The sequence below is a fragment of the Catharus ustulatus genome, chromosome 4, assembly GCF_009819885.2.
Source record: "Catharus ustulatus isolate bCatUst1 chromosome 4, bCatUst1.pri.v2, whole genome shotgun sequence".
In the NCBI taxonomy this organism is placed as follows: Eukaryota; Metazoa; Chordata; class Aves; order Passeriformes; family Turdidae; genus Catharus; species Catharus ustulatus.
Genome location: NC_046224.1, coordinates 60,432,236 through 60,459,541, shown reverse-complemented (window position 1 = coordinate 60,459,541; position 27,306 = coordinate 60,432,236). Strand labels below are relative to the sequence as shown.

At 46.4% G+C, this 27,306-nt stretch overlaps 3 protein-coding genes across 3 annotated transcripts; all 3 read right to left on the bottom strand.

The window, feature by feature from the left end:
• Positions 1–11,593: 11,593 nt before the first annotated feature.
• LOC116995613 (inositol 1,4,5-trisphosphate receptor-interacting protein-like 1) lies at positions 11,594–13,141 on the bottom strand. The gene is made up of 2 exons (XM_033058466.1): positions 12,985–13,141; positions 11,594–12,870 (listed from the first exon to the last, which is right to left on the bottom strand). Exons 1-2 carry the CDS (start codon positions 13,139–13,141, stop codon positions 11,594–11,596), a joined length of 1,434 nt encoding a protein of 477 aa, XP_032914357.1.
• Positions 13,142–18,238: 5,097 nt separating this feature from the next.
• Positions 18,239–19,810, bottom strand: LOC116995612 (inositol 1,4,5-trisphosphate receptor-interacting protein-like 1). Its single transcript, XM_033058465.1, has one exon. It carries the CDS (start codon positions 19,808–19,810, stop codon positions 18,239–18,241), a length of 1,572 nt encoding a protein of 523 aa, XP_032914356.1.
• A 5,647-nt stretch (positions 19,811–25,457) lies between these two features.
• On the bottom strand, positions 25,458–27,104 carry LOC116995610 (inositol 1,4,5-trisphosphate receptor-interacting protein-like 1). Its single transcript, XM_033058464.1, has one exon. It carries the CDS (start codon positions 27,102–27,104, stop codon positions 25,458–25,460), a length of 1,647 nt encoding a protein of 548 aa, XP_032914355.1.
• Positions 27,105–27,306: the final 202 nt, after the last annotated feature.

Genomic DNA, 27,306 nt, shown 5'->3' with positions numbered 1-27,306 from the left:
AGCTCCTGCTGTTTGCAACCAACAAAAGTATTTTTTTAAAGTTCTATGGGGAAATGGATGGACATTTCATTCTCTGCGACAGAAGAGCAGGTGCATGGTGCTCTGTAACAGTCATTGGGTATTAAGGGAATCTAGAGGCAAAAAGACTGTGCTCACACTGAATAGAAATGTTTAGGTACCAATATAAAAGTCACTCATTTATATGATTTTGCTTCAGGTCCTGGCAAATTCAGTTTGACAGAGGCTGAGATCTGCATCTCACAGGTGTGAGATGGCACCAATTTCCTGCCTGGATATAACTTGCTTCACATCTCTCACTACATTCCCCAAAACAGCCCTCAGTCTTCCTTTTTTACCTGGAACAATTAGGACTGCTCTAATGCTCACAGCAAGCCTCCGTGGAGCACCCTATTTTCAGCTGTGCTTACATACAGATGAGGATAAAAATAATTCAGGAGGGCAGGGTGATGAAGTGCTTCCTGAAAGAGATTCCAATCATTCATTTTGTTTTCACTGAAATGACCCTGTGGACAAGTTTACCACACAGCTCAAGTGTCTTAGTCATAAAAACACATGTGCACCAGAAAGCCTCCTACACATGAGGACCACCAGCTGTTAAGAGACCCTTGATATCATAAACATCTGAAAAGAGGGCAGCTCAAGGACAAAAATAAGCCTTTCAGCATCAGTTGAGCAGCTGTCTCTGCTCACTGCTCAAGCAAGCAAGGCTGTGCTAGAGAACTCTCATGGAGCTGGCACTGTGCTGTTCCCCTCCCAGGGACTCCCCTGTGCTTGCAGATGTGGCAATGCTGCTGCCATAGAACACGTTCAGTTGTGCCAGGTCTAATAAGGGTTATGCACTGAGTGTCCCCTGCAACAAGCATTGTCCTAAATCATGCATAAACCCTGCAATAATTTTAAATATTGCAATATGCTATTGCATTATCCCAAGCACAGCCTCTCAAAATACTAACTCCTCACAATAAATGATGGGCACACACAGAAAAATCCACGTTTATGACACCTTCAGGACCTTGAAATAGCTGTGATATTTGCACAGAAAAGAAACAAATGCATACACGGTTTTAAAAGGGTGTGGGATTTGACCCAAAAGGAAATTATGTACTCTGAGAAAAACGCTCTCTGAGAATTGCCAAGGGTTTCTGTATGAAAAAGTAATGAGGCCCAGTTCATTCTTTCAGTGCCCCATCAGGCAGCACAGCAGTGCAGTGGCAGGAGCTGTTCAGTCCCAGGAGTGGGTGTGTGCAATGGCTTGTGTGGATGGAAAGCACAGAAACACCTCACCTAACACTCCCATTCATGCTCCTAACTGGGAGGGAAAAGCACTCATATACCCTCCAGACACAAACCAAACCCTGGAGCGGGGCAGAAATCCTCTTTGGATCCCCCTCACCTTCATCTCTCCAAGTCCTGGAACAATGCCTTGAAAGAAGCAGACAGTTCCTATTGCTGCAACAGCATAAAATCGAATATTATGGTTCATAAAATGCTTTTAGGTGTCTGAGGGCATCATCCAGCCAATACTGAGGTGCCAGCTCCAACCCAGACATCCTCCTGCCTATTTGACCTTCCTCTAGAAAGGAAAGTAGGAAAGGGATGCAGAAATATAACTGTTTTCTGACTTCCTGCCAGGGAAATGCATGAGGGTGTTTCAAATGAATTTTTTGGAAAAGATTTCCCTAGAAATGTTGTGGGAGGACTTGAAGGGAGATGAGTGATACCCTTGATTTCATTTCAGGAAAACCATATGCTAAATTGTAGGAATTAATTTTCCCAGCTAATATTTTGACATTTCTACAATATGGTCAAAATTAAAATGATAATAACTGTATTTGGTTTGTTTATCCTGCATGATTTCTGAATGTATAGTGGTGGGGGGAGTGCAGATATATTCATTAGTGCAGATTTATGTGTGATTAAAGCATTAGTCATGTAGAAGCCATGAGATACAGCATAGGGTCTTATATACTTCTGAGGAGGAACCACAGCCACACCCCCTGGCAACACCCAGAGCACAACAGAGGGAGCAAATCCCTAATGGGAGGCTCTGCCCCTGACCCATGGCCATTTCACTCTCTTGTGCAAATATTACCATCACTTCACTAAAGGAAGAATATTTTGGTCAAAATCAACCCCTTCCCTATGACAAGTTATAGGTTTTTTTCCATGTGTTTGTGCATCCATGAATCTCCAGCTCTGATCCAAGCAGGATGGTGCAAAGGCTCCAGGCCAGGGTTTGGGCTGGTGCTCTCACTGTTCTTTCATAGGGAATTGTTTCAAATTATAGCTCTGTTTTACCCTCCTTGATTCATTAATTCAGTAGGTATCAGCTCTGCTAAGAGTATACTCACCCTTACTCAAACACATAGCATGGGATTCCAGTGGTGAAAGCAGAAATAAGGTCACAGATTAGAAGTTAAAAAATCATAACATGATGAAGCAACTGCCAAAAAAATTTCCATAAGCACTGATCCTGTTCCTTCAGAAGCTGACAAAAACCACTGATATATATACCAAAGCTAATTCAAACATTACTGAAAAACATTATCTCAGTAATTTGCCCTAACTTGAGAGAAGCTGCTTGGTTTCTCCAGGGGACTGCTGAAATGGCAAGTTTTGGACTTTACATCCTACAAGCCTGACTGGCACCAGGTGCCATCTATTGTATTCCTCTCAGGAATCTGTATATTAAAAAATTATCACTTCCTCTTAGGAAGCCCCCAGGTCTGGCTGCTTGGGTTCACTCTGGATTTTTGTTTCTTGGACACATTCTAGAAGTTATTTAAAAAATACTAATGTACAGGACCGAGGCCCATCCTAACATTGTCCAAAATAGCAACCTTGTCTCTGACCACCACAATCTGTTTTCTCTGTATTCTATCCAGTAATCCAGATTTTGGGTATCAGCACTGCTATATAAAAGCTGTGATCTGATGCCCACTCAATTTCTTTTTAGAGACTGTACTACCCATGAAACTAAATCTACCCTATATCCACTCATAATTAGGATGCAACTAAAACTCATAAATATATCATGTAACTCACTTTCTTCAATTGGTTTGGTCCCTCAGGGCCTAAAGAAACAAGCAGCAGTAACAAAAATGAGTTTCCATTACTGACACAAGAAGACACAGCTCTCATAACAAGACATCCATTGATGAAGGGGATATATCACCATGCAGCCTGTACAACTTTTAAACACTGACTGAACTTAGAGAAGAGACATAAATCAAATTCTACAAGTATTGAATTATAACTCTGACTGGCAGCCAGCTGCTGCTTACTTCAGATTAATGGGCAGTATGACATATCCACAGCAATGCTCACATCCAGCCTCAGGTGAAAAGCAAAGGAGAAAAGGTTTGTCCAGCAGGTGAGTAAAGGAAATGTGCATGTTGAGAGTTTTCATTCTTTGTTTTTTTGCAAGCAACTTCAAGATGTTATTACTGAAGATATTATGCTCTTTACTCATGAATTCAGAGGCTGCACACATTTTCAGCCACCACCCTGCACCCTCTCCTACCATACAAACAGCTACAGCAAACCATTCTTTGGGTAAAACATACACTGAGAAACAACAGGTAGTTCAGATCATCACACCACATTGTAAATGAGATTCGCAACTGGCAACTATAACCAAACTATCCCCATGAGGACATAAACATTGAGGGAAGTAGATTTCTAAAATTTCTGGCAGCAGCATGTCTTATGAATGGAAAATAATTCCTTCTTTAACAGATCATTTAGCAAAACCCTAGTACAGAACTTACTATAGCCAGGGTAACAAAATATAATTTTTTGCATCCCATAAAGTTAAAATTAAGTATTAAATCCAGGTAATTTTTTTAAAAAAAGTATTAACTTCACTATCACTTCTGATTCAGTGTTTCCAGTAGATACTCTTGGATTGTTTACAGCCTAAAACCATTTTTATTAAAAAATTGCCTTAAATACGTCCCATATTTTCCTGAGCTAACACTTTCCTGCCTTAATGATAGTGTAGTGTTACATCTAATGCATAAAAGATGTACCAGGAGATATTATTCTTCTTTGTTGCCCTTAAGAAGTGTGACTTTTAGATAAGTCAGAGCCTTTTTAAACCTGCACTACCCACAGACAGCTGGGTTGAAGGAGGCTTTAAACTTGGTCAGAGCCTTTTAAAAGTCATTACCTTGAGTTACAGAAGACCTGACACATTTCAGCTCAGCATCTTCATGCTTTGAGTCCTGCCATAAATCCTGAGCTCTGATGTGTACATGCTCTGATCCGTGCTGCAACTCTGCCATTTTAAACCTCACCAGTCCAAGGGTGGGCTGAGGGGCAGAGCACCCATGTTGTTCCAAGCCCCTGTGCTCCCTGGGATGTTATTGGAAAATCCCAGTTCTACACAGATGGGGCAACTGGGAGGTGTTCTTTTTAAAAAGATTTTATTCCATTATTAGTCTCACTGAAGGGTGAAACATAAGATATGTAAAACTCTGTGCCATTTTATCAGAAGCCAACTTATTTCTCAGTTAAAATGCCTTATGAAAGTTTTTCAGCCTATTAGCTTTTGCCACACAATGGTGCTAATCCTTCTAACATCAATCACCTATTATTTTACCCCACGTGGTCTTGCTACAATGCATCTTTCACAGTTCTAATTCTTAAAAATATCTGGTCTTTTTGCAAGGCCATTGGAAACCTCTTTCTAATTCAATCTCTCTCTCAATGTCTTCTCTAAGTCAGCACACCTTATCTCAGAGTTTGCATACAGATGTACAAGACTGATTGAGCTTTTAGTCAGGCTTTGAGAATCCTTTACAAATCCATTTCTCACATCATGTTATTTATTCTGGGGAGGTGCAGCCTCATCCCTGAGCCCAGCAGCTCCTGACACCAAGGGAAGGCAGGCAGGGACAAGGAGTGCAAGGACAAACCCAGCCAGGGCCAAGTGGCTGCACATAGGTTTGGTATGAGAGATGTTGGATCAGAAGGAGCAGAGGCAAAGCAAATCCAGAGATCCATCATGGAATCCTGTCCATGAGCTCCAGAGGTGAGGAGAGATGCTGTGCAGCAGGCATGCAACATCCAGAGTAAGCTGGAGCTAAGAGGAGCTCACCCACTGCCAATAATTCTGGCCACAGTGTAGAAAAATGCTCAGGACAAAACATCAGAGCTGAGAAAAACACACGAACATCTAAAGCATTCTCTTTTCTTTTATGACATGTAGGATATGCATCAGCTAACTCTTTTTATTTGTTTTAAATCCTGATAGCATAAGGAAGCAGATACTGCTAACCTCAGCTGGGTTGAGTTGTCCTTGTGCCTATGTGGTCCCAGTGAAATTAATTACGTACTATTTTCAAAGAGCAACATACTTCTTTACAAAGAGATGATAGAATTAAAAACTAAGGAATTTTCAAACTTTGTGTATGTGGAATCAATTATCTGCCATGATATTAAAAGAAAAAAAATTGTTTAACAGTGAGATTAATGAGAAAATGTGCTTGCCACAGACGACAAAACCAGAGAGTGAAGGAGGTGACTGCGGACACTTCGTAGTTGCATTACAAGGTAAAAAGTGCCTGGTGGAAGAAATACTGCATTGTGACAGTCAAAGCAGTAAATCCTTTTAACAATCCCCCAGGAAAATAATCCCTTTGCCATAAGGAATGCAGCAAACAGAAAATGATGATGTGATAATGATACAGTGAGAATTACCAAGAAGGCAGAGCAACCTGCAGACTGAGTTAATACTTTGTCTCTAATTGAAAAGCTAAAGAATAATAGATGGTCCCAAAGCCCTGCTAGACATTATGAATGTTTTCTGATAGAAATAGTTGACAAAGGGGCAGCAGAGGTTCACAGAAGCAAAAACTTTTTCTGTACTCAATGCCTTTCTGCATGGAAAATTGGGTGAGTCGATATATAATTTGGCACTTAATATACTATTTGAACATCATAAATGTAAGGCAATGTTGGCATTGGGGGATGATAGTGGCTAATGAAAGCAAAAATTACTCATAATAGAATGAAGCTAATTTGCACATCATTAATCTTCCTGCCCCATAATTTAAAAGCATAATAACACTAGTCTCTCCCCATGTCTCAGCAGCAGCTGAATAACAGTGCTGTTCTGTAATCTCACATTATATATTCAATTCTTTTGGAGGCAGGGCTGATAATACCAACAATTATTGAAATTGCTCAGTATTGCTTGCACAGAGCCCTGCTTGTGGTTGCTTTCAGAACCATGCCTCACTTAAGCCATCTAGATGGATGTTAGATGTCTTCCTTATAGAAGATTATGCTTTTTTCAGATTAAAACCTTCAGACAGGATAATTTACTTGCTTCAGAAAATGTGGGCTTGTGAACAGGAATGTGTTTTTTTCTGCAAATCTCTTTGAAAAGCTGCTACTTTCTGTGTGAGGGTGGCAGCTTGAAGAGGGCAGTAGGTGCTTTTCGTGATCCCATATTGTTTTTGCCATCAGCAGAAGAGTTACGACATGAGAACTGAAAAACCACCAAAGCCTCAGCCTCATTTTGTCTCACAGAGTTGCCAGGGCTGAAGTACCAACAAACTCACCATCTGCTTGGTGCCACCAAGTGTGTTCCCACCTCGGGAAGGCTTCACGCCTGTTGGCGGAGGACAGCCAGGCTGTGTACATCTAGGATCTGAAGTTTGGGATCTGGAGACTGGGTTGAGCTAGATAAGAACAAGATAGTCAGCAGGAAGGGGATTGTCCTGCTCTGCTCTGTGCTGGGGTGGCCTCACCTTGAGTTCTGGGGCAGCTTTGGGCACCACGATGTCAAAAAATACATTGAACTGTCAGAGAGTGTCCACAGGAGGGTTTTGGAGATGTTGAAGGGTCTGGAGGGGAGGCCATGTGAGGAGCAGCTGAGGGCACTTGGTCTGCTCAGCTGGAGGAGACTGAGGGCAGAGCTCACTGTGCTCTTCAACACCCTTGTGGGGGAAGCTGAGGGGCACCTCTGAGCTCTGCTCTGTGTGACAGGGGCAGGACCTGGGAATGGCTGGAGCTGTGTTAGGGGAAAGTCAGGCTGGATATCAGGGAAAGGTTCTTCCCCCAGAGGGTGTCGGGCACTGCCCAGGCTCCCCAGGGAATGGTCACAGCCCCAAGGCTGCCAGAGCTCCAGGAGTGTTTGGACAATGCTCTCAGGGATGCACAGGGTGGGATTGTTGGGGTGTCTGTGCAGGGCCAGAAGTAGTCCATCATCCTTGTGGGTCCCTTCCATCTCAGCTGATTCTGTGATTCTACAGTTTGATTTTCTTTCCTTCAGCTAACACACGCACACATACCAAAAGTCAGAGCATATCAAAGGCAGAGCAACAGGCAGCCAAAAGCCAGGATGTGTAAAATTGAAGGCATAGAGGGGGATCTGAATTATTTCCCTTGCACACATACATGGAGACACACTTTTTAAACATCTGATCACAGGCAGGTTTTCCACAGGGTGCCTCAGAAGGACTCTGCACACACAACACCCCTCATGGACAGCCTTCCTCCTCCTGTTTCCTCTGCTCCCATCTCTCTTTACTGCCTGCTGCTCACATTTCTTCTGAAACCAGAGCAATTAGCTTTTCACATAGGGCCTCTATGGCATTATTGCCAGTGGTACTATTCTTATTTTTAAATAAATAGCCTCTGCACAGTGAACACATAAAAAATGGATACACACACAGCCTAACTTGATTCCAGTTGTGCTCAGTGTATCTGCAAGTCCAGATACCCAAGCCTCAGGTAAGGATGTAATTAGCAATCACCACTGAAAAGCCGGTTTTACCAGACCAGGGATCAGATAGGAACACACATGGGCAAGGAAAGCTATTTGTGCATTTTTGTTATTACTACTATTATTGCCACTTAGTGGCCAGAGCTAGGCTTTCCATACAAAAGATTGCCTGGTTTAACAAAAAAAAAAAAAAAAACAGCTGTACAAAATTTTTCAACAATAAAGAATGAAATTCCAGTCAAATTGCACCATTTCTTTCAGATAGGAAAAAAAACGGTTTAATTTTATAGCAATATAACAAATTTAGACACCTTTTAAATGCCTTTAAGAGTAACTCAATTTTTAAATAAAAGTATAATTTCACGCTAAGAAGTCAGCAAGTTTCATTTCAAAGCTCATGAACATCAAACTCTGAAAGAGTTTTGCCATGGAAAAGGCCTGAATCCATATATTTTACAAAAAGTGGAAAATGGACACGATGATGACAGGTTTCTGTGGTTTGTATGCAAAAGCCAGCATGTTAACTGAGAAAGCTTTCCAAACAATAGCACCCCCGGCCTTGAAGATTTAGGAGTTTTATGTTTTAAACCTACTTTGGTGCATACATTCTCTCTGATTAGTTGCAGCTCCCTGATGAACTCTGCTATTTCTAATAAAGGGTGTTGGCTAGTTTGATTTTGAAGCAATTGATGATTTTTTTATGGGGAAAAGTTAAATGAGAAATTCCCAGGATGTTAAAAAAAATTATCAGTTTTCAACAAAATTGCAAAAGAAAGCATTACGTCTCGATGTCTCCATCAAAGGATCCTCCTCATCCTGCAGCACAGGTTTCTCATACTCAGACTTTCTTCTATGCCTCAGGCAACCACAGACTCAGTGTGAAGGCAGGCAGGGAAAGAACAGCTAGATGCAACTCTAAAAGCACAAGTTAAAAAACTCTTGCTTTCCCACCAAGTTGAATATCATTGCCTTTCTTTGAACCTCCATAGCTCAGCACGCTCCACCTGTTCCAAAATTTCACTTCTTTCATGACTGTTATTCAGAGGAAAAAAACTGACTTTGATTTTAGATAGAAAATATCAATCTGAAGTATTTGTACGCATATCTGTATGTGTATGGTAAAACATGATCATAAATAAATAAATAAATTTTAAAACCCATGTTTGGTCACATACAAATTACATAAAGGGCATGCCATGGATTGAGGCCCTGTTCACCCCAGTTTCTACATTAGGAATGGAGTCATCTGGATGGCCGTCAGGACTCACAGAATGACTCCCACACTGACCACAAGTGCCTAAGATTTCTACCAGTCATTACAGCACTGAGGAGATCCTGAGAATTTAGTGGGAGAAAAGCTTGGGGCTCCCAGGTTGGAGCTCCTTAGATTGTAATGATATTTGTCAGCATGCAAACATTTCATTCCTCCTTCTCAACCATTTCAAAGCAGAAGTGAGTCAGAAAAGAAAGCCAAATTGAGATATTATTTCCGTGGCACATTTGTAAATATTCAGCTCCATAAAACAGCAGATTCAGAGGGCACTCCAAAGGATTGTCCTCGTTCAGGCATACGGCATCATCGTGGGAATATGCCTTTGGCTGTTGCAGTGATTTCCCTGGATTACAACTGAGCGTACGCCAACAAGCTGGAAGAGTTCCACAGCAGGGGAGTGAAGTGTTTGAGGCATCCAGAGCTGTGCTTTAGCACATGTTCCTGCCTAAATCTACTCAGAAGGGAGTCATTTTGGAGATGGAGAAGTAGTCCTGCAGTGAGAGGAAGCAATCATTTGTTGAATGCCAACAATTCCTCTCACTGTTATTCAAGTTCTATGGAAATAATAAACCTACAAACCAACAAAAAGTAAACTAAATGTAAACGGTTTCTGATGTTACCTGAAAAATCTCAAAAAATTCAGAAGTAGCAACTCCAATAGCTAACACCTTTGGGAGGGCCTTTAGGTTCATCTGTTTACAAACTAAGGAAGCAGATGTACTTGGGATTTTTTTTCACTATTTTACTGAAAATTAGGAAAAGAACTGGGCAGAACTCAGTGCTTACACACTTGAGAGTTTTGAAAAAGATCTTTTATTATACCTCTTTCATTTCAGATACTGAGCACCAGAGAAAAAAAGATCAAACAGGCAGAACTGGCTTTAGTTATGTCTGTATCCCTTTTACCTTTGCCTCTGCTGTTTCAAAGTGATATTGAAGAAAATATTTATTTGGATGAGAAATTTGAAAAAGTACCGAGATTAGCTCAGATAAAATAAGGGATTTTGATTCCAGGCACATTTCAGCCTCACTATCAGGGTGATTTCTATCTACAGAAGGGATTTATTCATCTATTGCACTAACAAAACTGAAAAAAATCCAGAATAGAAATGAGTAAAAGATTAAACCACAGTAAAGTGTTGTCTTGTAGCAATTCTGTTCACAAGCCCAGACTCACAACTTGTGAGGTTGATCAACGCCATAAGTCTGAGTGACACCAAAAAAATCTTGCACCATGCAGATTCTGGAATATTGTAGTTTATTTAATCAAGAGCAAAGCAGTTTCTGGTTTGCCACACATAAATGCACTAACTCTAGAGTGTAACCATCCGCCCCCAACAGAGAGAGATACAAATTATGGCTTATATTGCACATTAAAAAACCACCAAATATGTAATAAATACATCTATACATTATGCATGTTAAAAATGCACCCATTTTATGAAAATCTCTCCAGATATAGATGCACTAAGAGCACTAATATGTCACAATAGATAGCGACAATAAATACGTGCTACATTGAATTGTTTAAACATAATTACTTATACGAGCTTTTAAAAACTATTTTATCATGATATAACAATTCCATATTTAATATTTTTGATATTATTTACCTTACTTTACCTTATTGTTTTGCTCTATTCTATTTTCCTATTATATATGGTCATTGAAAAGCTTTAGAGTACACATATGTATACAACATATAAATATCTGTAGATATATACAAATCACATCAAAATCTAGGTTCTAATTTAACCTATGCTAGACTAACTTCAGATCAATTCCAACACAATTGGTACAATGCTGACATAGATATTTCCTTTCCAGGGATAAGGAGAAACACTGGCCATCAACTGATCCTGGGCTTTGCCCAGAGATTGTGGACACTCCCTCACTACAGAGAGGCAAGAATCATATGAATGCCACCCTAGAAATGGACAGCAAGCAGGAAGACCGTGCTGGAGAAGCCCAAGACCAGATGATCCCACTGCTGATCCTTTCAAACATTCGCTCCTCTGGGATTCTGAAATCAACATCTTAGCACCACATGAAGCTCTGCAAAGGAAAATGAACTCTAAGAAAGAGGTGGGGGCAATCACAGTCCTGGTGGTGATGGGACTCTCTTTCATAAGTCCCCTGGCCACGTCCTCTTCTGCTACATCAGCGGTGATTCTCCGAGTGTGCATTTCCTATACAGGAAATCTGTGACAGCAGATCCGGTGAGCAGCGCCTTCTCCATGTCCTGTATACACAGCTCTGTGTCAGCTTCTCGCCGGAATGTAGATTGACCAAACAGAGCCCAGAGAGAAAAAAAAGGAATAACAGAATTTCCTCTTGCATGCTCCTTGATCTTTGTAGCCAGCCTGGTCATGTCTGGATGCAGTGCTGGGGAGAATGGTGACACAACCCTGCTCTTGCTGCTGCTGGCACAGTGCTGCTACGCTGTGTTTGCCTTTCCCTCTTTATATCCCAGATTCTGCCCTCTTCTCTCATGGACTGGCAGGTTGTTCTCAAACTCCAGGTGTAAGACCCCACAAGCACAGCTGAGTGCAGGAGAACCTCTTTCAGTCTTCATTGTTAATTATCCGTTTGAGCCACCAGTACAGATCCACATACTGACTAACGGCTTGGGAGTGGGCAACAGGATCCATCTCCAGGTCATGAAAGAGGTTACATGGGCTGGCCATTAGGATCTCTACAGGCAAATTGATCTCCTCAGGAAGCCTCCGATTGCCCACAATGAAGTGATTGAGCCATCTCGCTTCTACACATGTGCGAAGGCCCTCGCTGATGTCCAGCAGTCGCCTCACAAAATGTCTCCTGCGCCACTGGGACACGGGAAAAGTGTTCAGGAGATGCATAACAATGGTCTTGATGGTATAGGTGGAGAAGCCTAAGCCCAGCTGCAGACGGGTGAAGAACTGCAGGCATTCCAAATGCAAGCTGTCAGAGGGGGCCTGCCAGGCGATGTACTCAAAGAATTTAATCTCTGCCACGGCATAGCTCTCTGGCCAGATGGTGCTTGAGGTGTAGGCTTCTCTGGGCTCACTGCTTACAAATACGTCTGAGTCACCCTGCTGCACCCCAAAGAGCATCTCAATGCGGATGCTTTCTCTGCCATTGGTCACCTTGAATTGGCAGGAGCGCCTGGAGGGCAGCAGCACTAAATGCCAGTTGTGGGACTGGTGCAAAGCCGGCCAGACTGCCCTCACCAGCTGGTAGAACCAGCGGTTAGTTTTGTGCACGTCTAGGTAGGAGTCGGTGCAGAGTGTGTCAAGGAGGCTGGGATCCTGATTCCTGCTCAGCTCCTCCTCGGGGTGGTGCAGGAAGCACAGCATGTTCTTACCCTGCTGTGCACTGCCACAGGTGCACTCCTGCTGCACGCGCACCCGGAAATTCCGCACTTGCCTCTGCCCTGCAGTGTCCGGCTCCAGGTGGAAGCTGTGCCCTCGGGGAGGAGTCATGGGTACCAGCACCTGGTACACAACATCCTGCTCACGGGGACTCCAACCCTCAAAGGCACTGCCCACCCCGATGGCTTCTTGCAGGACTGGGTAGAAGCTGTCGGACAAGACGCGTGTAAAGTAAACTGCAAAACATTTCATGAGGTGACTTGTCCACTGGCATCCGCTCACCAGGTCCTGCACAGGCCACTGGATGCGCTCCAATACCATTCTTCCAAGGTTATCATCCCGATCATGCTCAAATTCATTCCTGGCATGTCCTTCATCATTTGCACCATTGTCTTCATCTTCATCTTCACCTTCATCTTCATCTTCACCTTCATCTTCATCTTCACCTTCACCTTCATCTTCATCTTCATCTTCATCTTCATCTTCTCCTTCATCTCCCACATCTCCCACATTTCCAGCACCTCCTTCATTTTCACCCACATTTCTGATGTCCTCTTCATTTACACCGTTGTTATCTGCTTCATGCACCAGTCTCCTCATGCTCCTATTCCTCCACATATTCCACAGGGTCAAGGGTACAAGCAGGAGCCCAGCAATAGCCCAGAGCTGCCAGGGCTGTAAGGCGGAGCAGAGCAGTTCTTCCCAGCCCCAGACACCCTGCATCAGGACCAGCTGCTCCAACTCCTGCTCCAGCCGCATCTTCGCCTCTTCCTGGAGCTTGGCACGTGCTTCCATTTGTAGACGAGTAGCCTCATCAAAACCATCACCCACAGGCTGTGGGTACTGGAGTACACCTTGCAAGAGCAAGAACCACAGGACCCAGGAATCCATGGTCTGCAGGAGAATGGAGAGAAGGCTTTGAGTGGTGCTGGGAGAGAGGCAGCTGGCACTGGGGATGGCAGGGACACCAATGCCAGGGCTCTGGGGGCAGGAACAACAAGGCCCCACAGCTGGCAAGCAGCGAGGCCTGTCCCTCTGCCCCAGCAGCAGCATTAGCAACAGCACGGTGCCCTGCCCAAGGCTCTCCCATCAGGAGCTGTCCCTGCATGAAGGGGGAAAACCCAGCCCTGGGCACAGCCTTTCTGTGCCAGCCCTTGTCCCCAGCCTGGCCTCCCCACCACGTGTGCACTCACCGCTTGCCCAAGCAATACAGGGCCAGTGTTACCTGCTGGGGCCTTTTACAGCTGCCCCCATTGTGACATGTCCCCCGTGTCACACATGTGTCACAGTACAGCACAGCCAGGCCGGCCCCGCCCTTTGTCCCCAGCTCAGCCCAGCCAGTCAAAGGGGCCCAGGTGTACTGGTTAAGGCAGTCTTTGAGTCAATCTTCTTCAAAGAACTTCTCTTGATCTTTCTTTTGTCTTTCTCATCAGCTGCCCACCATTGGCAATCTCATCAATATCCATGTTGGAAGGCACCCCTCATGATCATTGAATCTAAGCCTTGACTCCATGCTGTGCTACAGTTCAATCTCTGAGTCACTGAGTTTGGCAAAGACCCTTAAGGTCACACAGTCCAACCACAAACTTAACACTGCCTACTCCACCAATCACCCGAGTCCCCCAATGTCTCATCCACGTGGCTTTGAAATGTCTGTGAGGGTGGTGACTCAGCCTTTCCCTGGGCAGCCTGTTCCCAAGCTTGATATCCTTTTCCTACAAAAAACACTTCCTAGACATCCAATCTATAGCTCCTGTGGTGTAACTTGAGGTAGTCTCCTCTGCTCATATTCTTGGTTTCCTGGGAGAATATAATGACCCTGACCTGCCTGCAACTTCCCTGCAGGGATCTCTGGAGAACTATAACATGACCCTGGAGCTTTTCCTCTGTGCTAAACACTCCACCTCATTCAGCCCTTCTTCATCACACTTGCACTCCAGACCATTCCCCAGATCCATTTCCCTTCTGTGCACACTATGAAGAACCTCCGTTCCATTCTTCTTCTTCGGGACCTAAAGTGAATGCAGGATTGGAGGCACAGCCTCACCGCTGTCCTGTGGGGGAGGACAATCACTGCTCTGCTCCTGCTGGCCTCATTGGCTCTGACAGAAGCTGGGATGCCATTGGATTCTTGTCAATTTTCAGCCCTTCTTCTCCCAGCCTGTTGCACTGAGTGAGGTGGTAGAGACCAAAGGGCAGGACCCAGCATTTTGCCTTCTTCTATCTCATACAGGTGGATTTGACCCATCTATTATACCTGGCCAGATCCCTGACTAGAGCCTTCCTATCCTCAGGCAGAGCAACACTCCTGCCCTACTAATTTTCATTTAGCTCTATCTCCATTTGCTGACTTTCTCTCAAAACCCCTGGCCCATGTGCCAGGATTTTGCTGATCTGAAGGCCAGACTGTGAAGATGTGATCCCTGCACCCAAGAAACGCCCTCTTTTTCTGGGGCCTTCCATGGCACTGGCAGCACAAGTGAGAACCCTTCCTTGGTCTTTGTCTTCAGTAGTGTCCCAGTTTGGGACCCTAACCCTGAATTCCCCATGAGGTCAAAGCCAAAAGGAGGCACATGGCAAGAGGGCTGCTAGGTCAAAGTGTACTGGGCTGCTTCTGTTGTGCTTGAATTTTGGATACCTTTGAGTGGCAGTTCCCTACAGGGAATCATTGATTCCACGCTGCACTCTCTCTTGCAGGGTTTTTATACTCACAGTTGCCATACAACTGCCCTCTAGAAAAAGAGCGACAGCAACAAGGTCCGTCTGTGGGGCCATCCGTGAAGTGTTGGGCACTGTCCTCTTCTCTGTGCATGGTCAGCATGGGGCAAAGTCCCCTGAATATACAATTCCCTCTCAAAATCACTACTATGTTGGAAGATGTCTTTGCCTATTTCAATTGACTACAGCTGGGTAGGAGGAAGGAAGATCAGCCCTGACGTCATTTTGATCTCCTGGCAACCAGTTCAGGAAATACAGTCAGACATCCCTGTTTTAAGTGCAGTGCAAGTATTCCCATAGGACAGGAATGGACAGAGACGAAGTCAATACAAACCTATCCTGCTTTGGAAACACCTAGCTAACATGATTGGATAATGTTAGAACTACCAAGTTGCTTCTCACCTCTAGGATGTCTCAACTGAGGTGTAAAGCTGCCTGTGAAGTATCCATGAAATCACAGCATCAAGGTTTTGGGGAGAGGGGCTGGTTGATGAAGCAAAGTTAGGCTACGTAAGCGTGCTGGGTGCAACCCAAGAAAAACTAAAAGGCACATAAAAGAAATGTGAAAGATAAACTGGAGAACTTCAAAGTAGGAATACCACTGGAACAAATGGAATGGAACCAAGCAGAGGAAAATGTTGATAAAATAGGCAACAAAAACAGAGCACTGCTGCAGTTTGTCCCATGCAATGGCTCTACCCCCTCAGCTGCAAACCTCGAGCTCAGAGCAACTCAACAGGATGTGCCAGGAAACAATCATAGGGTATAAGATATATAAATAAATGGACGGTAAATGTATGTGTATCATCTTATTCTGTGGTGCTATCCCCTAAGTAGGGCGTGTTCAGATGTGAAAAGCCCAGGAATAATATCAGTAAGTAGAAGGCAGGTGCTCTCATTGGGGCAGCATAGAAATGCTGTGTAACTTGGATAAATTGTAGCCGATGTACCATGGTCTTTTCCTGAAATTGCATTACATTTCAAGACTCGTCTTGGTCATTTCCAGACATAAACCTCTTGTGTAGAGAAAGTTTTTCCTCACGGGGAGACACCCTAATCCTTCATGGACCATTGTCAAGCTCTTCCCTGGTCTCTCCCACATCAAGAACCCCGTGCCTCGCTGCTGCTCGGATCTCCCAGGGCTCTCTCTCTGCCGGCCGCACTCCAGAGCTCCCAGCTCCAGCTGGCAGGGCCTCAGCGCCCTGTGCCCTGTGCCCCGACGGCCACAGCAGGCCCTGCTTGCTGCCCTCATGGTGGCCCTGCTGGCCCCAGGGCTCTGCAGGGGCTCTGCGGGGGCACCTTCCTGCGGCCTTTCAGCCCCTGCCGGGCCCAGCCCAGACCTGCCCAGGGCTGTGTCCGAGGGCCTGCAGGGACAGCACCAGGCCCAGCGGCTTCCACTGACCCAGGGCGGCCTTAGGCTGCCCATGGGCAACAAATTCTGGGCTCTGAGGCTGCTGAGGGCCTGGCCCACGCTGCCCAGAGCTGCTGTGGCTGCCCCAGCCCTGGCAGTGATCCCAGGGGCCAGGCTGGACGGGGCTTGGAGCAACCTGGCCTAGAGGAAGCTGTCCCTGGCCTGGGCAGCGGGGCTGGAACAAGATCATTTGTAAGGACCCTTCTGAGCCCAGCTCTTCTGTGATTCTGTGATCCCAAGGGCTGGGGGCAGCTGGGCCTCATTTCTGATTAGAACCACCTCAGCACTTTGGAGCCTTCGGCTGAGTTCAAGGACACTGTGCACAAGCCCAGACTATTCACAATGTGTCAGATTTACCAATAGTATAGGTCTGGCTGAGATCAATAAAGTCATGCACGCCCCCAAATTATTGAATATTATTGTTTATTGAAAGAAGAGCAAAGCAGTTTCCTGCTTGCCATACATAAATTCATTACCTCTACATCATAATTATGTGTCTCCAACAGACAGAGACACAATCTATGCATTTACTTGAACATACAAAAATAATAACATAGAAGCAATATATGATATCTATACATTATATAAGTTATAAATATATCTATTTTATAAAATTAATTCCTGGTGAAAATGCACTAATTCCTGATAAAAAGAGCACTAATATGTGTCACAGCATATAATGACAATAAATATGTGCAATGTTGTATCATTTCAACATAACTACATAAAAAAACCATTAACAGTAATATTTATCACTATATAATAGTTATGTATTTGATATCTGGGATAACACTTATATTAGCATATTGATTTGATTTATTGTACTTTACTATTTTATATAGGCATTGATAATCTTTACAGTGTATCATATGTGTACTCACGATACATATATATACATGGAATAAAACTCTAGATTCTTATCTATACAAAATTTAAAGTCAGATCCGATACAGTTAATACAGTGCTGAACTAGATACTTCCCATCCGGGGACGAGGACAAATACTGTATTTTGACTTATCCCAGGTATTGCCCAGAGATTCTGGACTCTCTCTCACCAGAGAGAGTCAAGAACCATCTGAACACAATCTCTTGCAATGCACTGCAGGAAGACCCTGCTGGAGAAGCCCAGGACCAGATGATCCCACCGCTGTTCCTTTCAAACATTCCCTCCTCTGAGATTCGAAAACCAAAATCTTTGCACCACATGAAGGTCTGCAAGGGAAAACGGACTATTAAAAAGAGGTGGGGGCAGTCACAGTCCTGGTGGTAATGGGACTCTCTTTCATAAATGCCCTGGCCACGTCCTCTTCAGCCACATCAGCTGTGACTCCCCAAGTGCACATTTCCTCTACAGGAAATTTGTGGTAGCAATTGCCATAGCTGGTGAGCAGTGCCTTCTCCATGTCCTACACACTCAGCTCTGTGTCACTGCCTCCGCGGGCTGTAGATTCTCCACACAGAGCCCAGAGAGCCAAAAAAGGAATAACAGAATTTCCTCTTGCATGCTCCTTGATCTTTGTAGCCAGCCTGGTCATCTCTGGATGCAGTGCTGGGGAGAATGGTGACACAACCCTGCTCTTGCTGCTGCTGACACAGTGCTGCTACGCTGCATTTGCCCTTCCCTCTCTAACCCACATTCTGCCCTCTTCTCCCATGGACTGGCAGGTTGTTCTCAGACTCCAGGTGTAAGACCCCACAAGCACAGCTGAGTGCAGGAGAACCTCTTTCACTCTTCATTGTTAATGATCCGTTTGAGCCACCAGTACAGATCCATGTACTGACTAATGGCTTGGGTATGGGCAACGGGATCCATCTCCAGGTCATGGAAGACGTTGCACAAGCTGGCTGTTAGGATCTCTACAGGCAAATTGATCTCCTCAGGAAGCCTCCGGTTGCCCAAAATGAAGTGGTTGAGGCGTCTCGCTTGCACACATGTGCGAAGGCCCTCGCTGATGTCCAGCAGTCGCCTCACAAAATGTCTCCTGCGCCACTTCGACACAGGAACAACGCTCAGGAGATGCATGACAATGGTCTTGATGGTGTATGTGGAGAAGCCTAAGCCCAGCTGCAGACGGGTGAAGAACTGCAGGCATTTCAGGTGCAGGCTGTCATGTGGGGCCCGGAAGGCGATGTAGTGAAAGAATTTAACCTCTGCCACGGCGTAGCTCTCTGGCCAGATGGTGCTTGAGGTGTAGGCTTCTCTGGGCTCACTGCTTACAAATACGTCTGAGTCACCCTGCTGCACCCCAAAGAGCATCTCAATGCGGATGCTTTCTCTGCCATTGGTCACCTTGAATTGGCAGGAGCGTCTGGAGGGCAGCGGCACTAAATGCCAATTGTGGGACTGGTGCAAAGCCGGCCAGACTGCCCTCACCAGCTGGTAGAACCAGCGGCCAGTTTTGTGCACGTCTAGGTAGGAGTCAGTGCAGAGCGTGTCAAGGAGGCTGGGATCCTGATTCCTGCTCAGCTCCTCCTCGGGGTGGTGCAGGAAGCATAGCATGTTCTTACCCTGCTGTGCACTGCCACAGGTGCACTCCTGCTGCACGCGCACCCGGAAATTCCGCACTTGCCTCTGCCCTGCAGTGTCCAGCTCCAGGTGGAAGCTGTGCCCTCGGGGAGGAGTCATGGGTACCAGCACCTGGTACACAACATCCTGTTCACGGGGACTCCACCCTTCAAAGGCACTGCCCACCCCGATGGCTTCTTGCAGGACTGGGTAGAAGCTGTCGGACAAGACGCGCCGAAAGTAAATTGCAAAACATTCCATGAGGTGACTTGTCCTCTGGCATCCTAACACCAGGTCCTGCACAGGCCACTGGATGCGCTCCATTACCATTCTTCCAATGTTATCGGCAAGATCATCCTCATCAGATTCATTTCCAGAATCACCATCTTCGTTTGCAGCAGCATTGTTGCCTTCCTGGGCATTGACATCATCATTCATGTCTTCCTCCCCATGCACAACATTGTCTTCATCTCCCTCTTCTCCTGCATTTCCCACACCGATGTCTTCATTTGCAGCACCTCCTTCGTTTTCACCCACATTTCTGACATCCTCTTCATTTCCACCGTTGTTTTCTTCTTGAGGAACCTCTCTCCTCATGCTCCTTTTCCTCCACATATTCCACAGGGCCAAGGGTACAAGCAGGAGCCCAGCAATAGCCCAGAGCTGCCAGGGCTGTAAGGCAGAGCAGACCAGGTCTTCCCAGCCCCAGACACCCTGCGTCAGGACCAGCTGCTCCAACTCCTGCTCCAGCCGCATCTTCACCTCTTCCTGGAGCTTGGCACGCGCTTCCATTCGCAGACAAGTAACCTCATCAAAACCATCACCCACAGGCTGTGGGTACTGGAGAACACTTTGCAAGAGCAAGAACCACAGGACCCAGGAATCCATGGTCTGCAGGAGAATGGAGAGAAGGCTTTGAGTGGTGCTGGGAGAGAGGCAACTGGCACTGGGGATGGCAGGGACACCAATGCCTGGGCTCTGGGGGCAGGAACAACAAGGCCCCACAGCTGGCAAGCAGCGAGGCCTGTCCCTCTGCCCCAGCAACAGCAGCAGCAGCACAGTGCCCTGCCCAAGGCTCTCCCATCAGGAGTTGTCCCTGCATGAAGGGGGAAAACCCAGCCCTGGGCACAGCCTTCCTGTGCCAGCCCTTGTCCCCAGCCCGGCCTCCCCACCACGTGTGCACTCACCGCTTGCCCAAGCAATACAGGGCCAGTGTTACCTGCTGGGGCCTTTTACAGCTGCCCCCATTGTGACATGTCCCCCGTGTCACACATGTGTCACAGTACAGCACAGCCAGGCCGGCCCCGCCCTTTGGCCCCAGCCCAGCTCAGCCAGTCAGAGAGACCCTGGTGTACTTAGAAATTCAGTGTAACTTGTAAAAATGGTAAATGGGGAAGAAGGTGCAGTAACCCTTCTTCTGGTAAAACCTACTATTGGCATAAGATTCATGAGCAACTGTGAAGAAACCTGCCTTAGCCCTAACCAATGCACACCTGCCTTGCAGAAAATCTGTGCTGATCAGCTCCCTGGCATTTCTGAAGCTCTTCAGGGGCCTCAGTGAAAAAAAAAATAAACAAAATATAAAAAGATGGTTTGGTATCTAAAGTGCTTGTTCTTGGGTAGCACCAAACACATATAAATGACAATGGGGAGCTTGGCAGTGGTTAAACACTCGCGGGGAGTCCTCCATGCTTGCCGTTTGGATCATGGAAACAAAGCTTGGAGATAGGAGAGTGCATGAACACACTTTAATAGAAGAGGGGGATCTGTGACGTGAGGCTTGGTGGCTGCCCCAGCATGGCTGGAAAATGGGCCTCGTACCATGCCAGGAGCTGCTGAGTGCCCCAGAAAAAGGAGAATATTGCTCAGTTATTAAGAGGTGGCTCTCAGTCCACATGTAGGATTTAGCCTGGTGGGGGAAGCTCTTGGAGTCCCACTGGCAGTAAAGTGGCCCAGAGGAAAAAGTTCTGCAGTCCCTTGTTGGAGCTAACTGTACTTTGGGATTTTTTCCCTCTGTTCAGTACATTGTGGAGCCCCATTCTACAGCTTCTGTCATCCAACAACTCTGTGTTTACTGAGATCAACTCACTTGTGCACTTGCTGTCTTCAGCATCAACCCTTCCAAGAGCAGCAGCCTCCCAGCCACTTCTTCAGACACCACTGGTGTTTCTGCTCTTCTGCTCCCTCTCAATTGCTGTCACATGCAAATCCATCCAGAGATGCTAAGAAATCAAATGTGTTCCCTTCAAATTGGCCTTTCAGTACTGAAACTGGCCTAGAAGCTTCTATTTTCCCCTCTTAAAAAAAAAAAAAAAAAAAAAAGTCACTTTGAAAAAGATTTTTGACCAGGCATTTAATTGCCCCTAAACAAGAAAAATTTTATTCTCCTCAGTCACCCTCCTTTCATGGAGGAGAGGGCACTGAAAATGGAAAACTTCAGTTCCCATTAATTAAACATCAGGTCCATGAAGGAAACAGACAATAAGAAGGATTTTTTTTTCTTCATGGATAAGAAGTGGAAGAGCAGAAAAAAAAAAAGACAGAAAGTAGACAAGACAAGTGAGCAAAGAAAAAACTAAAGCGATTTTGCATGATTTTATGTTAATTTTCCTTTAATAGGCAAACATAGCATTTCAAAGGAAGTTTTCCTTCAGAAGCCTTTCATTAAGAGCAGTCCCATTTCTCTTACTAAATGGTTATATGTAAATAGGCTTTTGTTAGGGGCTGGGGGAGTTTTTACTCTTTCCCTCGGTAGAGAAATTTTTCCCATCATTATGCTAAGAAATCTGGTCGGGTAACTCCCTTGGCTTCTAGTTGCTCAAGACAAAAGAGAGGGGTGGGGGTGGATGGCTGTGGCTTGCTTTGTCCTTCCAAGGGGACACTCGCTCTTGCCGGCCCAAACGCAGAGGAGAGAGGTTCTTTTTCTCCACAGTGGGACCAGGCCCTGCACTCCGGCGCTGCTAAAGCTTCCTGCTTCTGAGAATAGTGCTGAGAACCGGGACACAAACGGTGAGCAGAGTTTTTTTTCCTTCACCCTTCTCCCACCTGGGACTACCCTGCCACCTCGCCTGCCTGCTCCGACTGCTGCTGTGACTGGGAGGGGATCTGCCCCGCTCCACTGGGACCGTGCGATGGAGGAGGGCATCTGTGACTGGAAAAAGGGACTGAGACTGAGTTCCGTTCTGTTTTGTCACTGATTTTTCATAGCTGATGTTCTTCTTGTTTGTCTTGTAGATATATCAGTAAAGAACTGTTATTCCTAAACCCATGCCTTTTGCCTGAGAGTTCCTTAATTTCCAAATTCTAGTAAACTGGGAGGGAGGGAATTTTCACTCTCCATTTTGAAAAAAGCTCTTAACTTTTTTCCTGGCAATACTGTCCTCTAAAGCAGGACAGCTTTGTTTTCTTTTCCAAAGGGTTATAGCTAGCTTATTTATTTGTGATCGAAGAGTTTAGTTTGGTATTCTCAATTAAACTGGCTTACGGCTTCATTCTTTTGTGCTTCACGGCTCTAGAATTAACGGATCTAAAAATCAAATTGCAACATGAGGGGCAAAGAATTTATCCTAGAAAGAAACTGAACAAACCACTTGATATCCACCCAAAAAGACGAGAATATCCTTCCACCTTTGCTATAAAATGGCAGTGTTGCCTATTACCACCTGTAAAAGGTGCACTTTGCTTCCAGGTTTGCTGCTTTTTCTGAAGCATGAGGATGACAGCATCTGCTTGCTTCCCAACCCCTTGTGTACCAGGCCTCTGAGAGAGCGTTCCTTTCTTCTGCTCCAGAAAAAGTTTCCCAGCACCATGGCAAGGTGTACTGCATTGGAAAGATGCATTTTGTGTGACCAGTTCCAGATAGGTTGGTCTGCCTTTTTGCGTATAAACTGCCACAGAGACTGCAGTGATGAACCACTGCCAAAGAGTCACAGGCTGGTGCTGTTGGCCTTCCCCCTGACTCCTGCCCATCAATCCTCTGCCCCATCAGCCCCATCACTAAGCTCTAGACAGTTGGAACCCCCTGACACAGATGGTGACCCTAGCAGCACGCCATCCTTGCCTGTCCCTGCTGCAAGGTTACAGATACATAAAACAGAGGGTGCTTATTGGAGGGAGCCATAGGGCAGGCAGTTTGGGAAGTCTGTACCTTCCGAGTACCTCAGGCAGTGGGGGAAGGAAGAGGATGATGCAAATTGGAATCAAGATAAAAAAGGAGTCGGCACCCTTGTCCTGGTTCCCAGCAATTGGAGACAGTCCATGGTAAATGCCCCATGGTCTCTCCCTTAATTTGCATTACATTTCAGGACTCCTCTTGGTCATTTCCAGACATACACCTCTTGTGTAGAGAAAGCTTTTCCTCACTGGGAGACACCCAAATCCTTCATGGACCATTGTCAAGCTCTTCCCTGGTCTCTCCCACATCAAGAACCCCGTGCCTCGCTGCTGCTCGGATCTCCCAGGGCTCTCTCTCTGCCGGCCGCACTCCAGAGCTCCCAGTTCCAGCTGGCAGGGCCTCAGCGCCCTGTGCCCTGTGCCCCGACGGCCACAGCAGGCCCTGCTTGCTGCCCTCATGGTGGCCCTGCTGGCCCCAGGGCTCTGCAGGGGCTCTGCGGGGGCACCTTCCTGCGGCCTTTCAGCCCCTGCCGGGCCCAGCCCAGACCTGCCCAGGGCTGTGTCCGAGGGCCTGCAGGGACAGCACCAGGCCCAGCGGCTTCCACTGACCCAGGGCGGCCTTAGGCTGCCCATGGGCAACAAATTCTGGGCTCTGAGGCTGCTGAGGGCCTGGTCCATGCTGCCCACAGCAGCTGTGGCTGCCCCAGCCCTGGCAGTGATCCCAGGGGCCAGGCTGGACAGGGCTTGGAGCAACCTGGCCTAGAGGAAGCTGTCCCTGGCCTGGAAAGCAGGGCTGGAACAAGATCATTTGTAAGGACCCTTCCGAGCCCAGCTCTTCTGTGATTCTGTGATCCCAGGGGCTGGGGGCAGCTGGGCCTCATTTCTGATTAGAACCACCTCAGCACTTTGGAGCCTGTGGCTGAGTTCAAGGACACTGTGCACAAGCCCAGACTATTCACAATGTGTCAGATTTACCAATAGCATAGGTCTGGCTGAGATCAATAAAGTCCTGCACGCCCCAAATTATTGAATATTATTGTTTATTGAAAGAAGAGCAAAGCAGTTTCCTGCTTGCCATACATAAATTCATTACCTCTACATCATAATTATGTGTCTCCAACAGACAGAGACACAATCTATGCATTTACTTGAACATACAAAAATAATAACATAGAAGCAATATATGATATCTATACATGATATAAGTTATAAATATATCTGCTTTATAAAAATCATTCCTGATAAAAATGCAGCAAGAGCACTAATATGTGTCACAGCATATAATGACAATAAATATGTGCAATGTTCTATCGTTTCAACATAACTACATAAAAATCATTAACAGTAATATTTATCATTATATAATAGTTACATTATATAATAGTATTTGATATCTTGGATAATACTTATATTAGCATATTGATTTGATTTATTGCACTTAACTATTTTTCATAGGCACTGAAAACCTTTACAGTGTATCATAAGTATAATCATGATACATATATATACATGGAAAAAAACTCTAGATTCTTATCTATACAAATTTTAAAGTCAGATCCGATACAGTTAATACAGTGCTGAACTAGATACTTCCCATCCGGGGACAAGGACAAATACTGTCTTTTGACTGATCCCAGGTATTGCCCAGAGATTCTGGACTCTCCCTCACCACAGAGAGTCAAGAACCATCTGAACACAATCTCTTGCAATGCACTGCAGGAAGACACTTCTGGAGAAGCCCAGGACCAGATGATCCCACCGCTGTTCCTTTCAAATATTCCCTCTTCTGGGATTCTGAAATCAACATCTTTACAACAGTTGAAGCAGTGCAAGGGAAAACGGATTCTAAGAAAGAAGTGGGGGCAGTCACAGTCCTGGTGGTGATGGGACTCTCTTTCATAAGTCTGCTGGCCACGTCCTCCTCTGTTACATCCGCTGTGACTCCCTGAGTGCGCATTTCCACGACAGGAAACCTGTGACAGCAATTGCCACTGCCGCTGAACAGCGCCTTCTCCATGGCCTGCACACTCAGGTCTATTTCAGATTCTCCCTGAGCTGTAGATTATCCACACAGAGCTCTGAGAGCAAAAAAAGGCACTAGACTGTTTCTTCTTGCGTGCTCCTTGAACTTTGTAGCCAACCTGGTCATGTCTGGATGCAGTGCTGGGGAGAATGGTGACACAACCCTGCTCTTACTGCTGCTGGCACAGTGCTGCCATGCTGCATTTGCCCTTCCCTCTCTGACCCACATTCTGCCCTCTTCCCCCATGGACTGGCAGGTTGTTCTCAGACTCCAGGTGTGAGCCCCAGTTCAGGAGAACCTCTTTCACTCCTCATTGTCAATGATCCGTTTGAGCCACAAATACAGATCCACGTACTGACTCATGGCCTGGGAGTGGGCAACAGGATCCATCTCCAGGTCATGAAAGAGATTGCATGGGCTGGCCGTTAGGACCTCTACAGGCAAATTGATCACCTCAGGAAGCCTCCGATTGCCCACAATGAAATGATTGAGGCATCTTGCTTCTACACATGTGCGAAGGCCCTCGCTGATGTTCAGCAGTCTCCTCACAAAATGTCTCCTGCGCCACTGGGACACGGGAACAATGCTCAGGAGGTGCATGACAAGGGTCTTCATGGTATAGGTGGAGAAGCCTAAGCCCAGCTGCAGACGGGTGAAGAACTGCAGGCATTTCAAGTGCAAACTGCCAGGAGGGGCCCGCCTGGCGATTAACTTGAAAAACTTCATCTCTGCTACGGCGTAGCTCTCTGGCCAGATGGTGCTTGAGGTGTAGGCTTCTCTGGGCTCACTGCTTACAAATATGTCTGAGTCTCCCTGCCGCACCCCAAAGAGCATCTCAATGCGGAAGCTTTCTCTGCCATTGGTCACCTTGAATTGGCAGGAGCGCCTGGAGGGCAGCAGCACTAAATGCCAGTTGTGGGACTGGTGCAAAGCCGGCCAGACTGCCCTCACCAGCTGGTAGAACCAGCGGCTAGTTTTGTGCACGTCTAGGTAGGAGTCGGTGCAGAGCGTGTCAAGGAGGCTGGGATCCTGATTCCTGCTCAGCTCCTCCTCGGGGTGGTGCAGGAAGCACAGCATGTTCTTACCCTGCTGTGCACTGCCGCAGGTGCACTCCTGCTGCACGCGCACCCGGAAATTTCGCACTTGCCTCTGCCCTGCAGTGTCCAGCTCCAGGTGGAAGCTGTGCCCTCGGGGAGGAGTCATGGGTACCAGCACCTGGTACACAACATCCTGTTCACGGGGACTCCACCCTTCAAAGGCACTGCCCACCCCGATGGCTTCTTGCAGGACTGGGTAGAAGCTGTTGGACAAGACGCGCCGAAAGAAAATTGCAAAATTTTCCATGAGGTTAGTCGTCCACTGGCATCCTAACAGCAGGTCCTGCACAGGCCACTGGATGCGCTCCAATACCATTCTTCCAAGGTTATCATCCCAATCATGCTCAAATTCATTTCGGGCATCTCCTTCTTCATTTGCAGCAAGTTGCCTCTCATTGCCAAAATTTTCGTGGTCGTCCTCATTCACATCACTGTCTTCATCTTCTCCTTCATTTCCCACATCGGCGTCTTGATTTCCAGCACCTTCTTCATTTTCACCCACATTTCTGACATCCTCTTCATTTCCACCATTGTTTTCTGCTTCATGCACCACTCTCCTCATGCTCCTATTCCTCCACATATTCCACAGGGTCAAGGGTACAAGCAGGAGCCCAGCAATAGCCCAGAGCTGCCAGGGCTGTAAGGCAGAGCAGAGCAGTTCTTCCCAGCCCCAGACACCCTGCATCAGGACCAGCTGCTCCAACTCCTGCTCCAGCCGCATCTTCACCTCTTCCTGGAGCTTGGCACGCGCTTCCATTCGCAGACGAGTAGCCTCATCAAAACCATCACCCACAGGCTGTGGGTACTGGAGTACACCTTGCAAGAGCAAGAACCACAGGACCCAGGAATCCATGGTCTGCAGGAGAATGGAGAGAAGGCTTTGAGTCGTGCTGGGAGAGAGGCAGCTGGCACTGGGGATGGCAGGGACACCAATGCCAGGGCTCTGGGGGCAGGAACAACAAGGCCCCGCAGCTGGCAAGCAGCGAGGCCTGTCCCTCTGCCCCAGCAGCAGCATTAGCAACAGCACGGTGCCCTGCCCAAGGCTCTCCCATCAG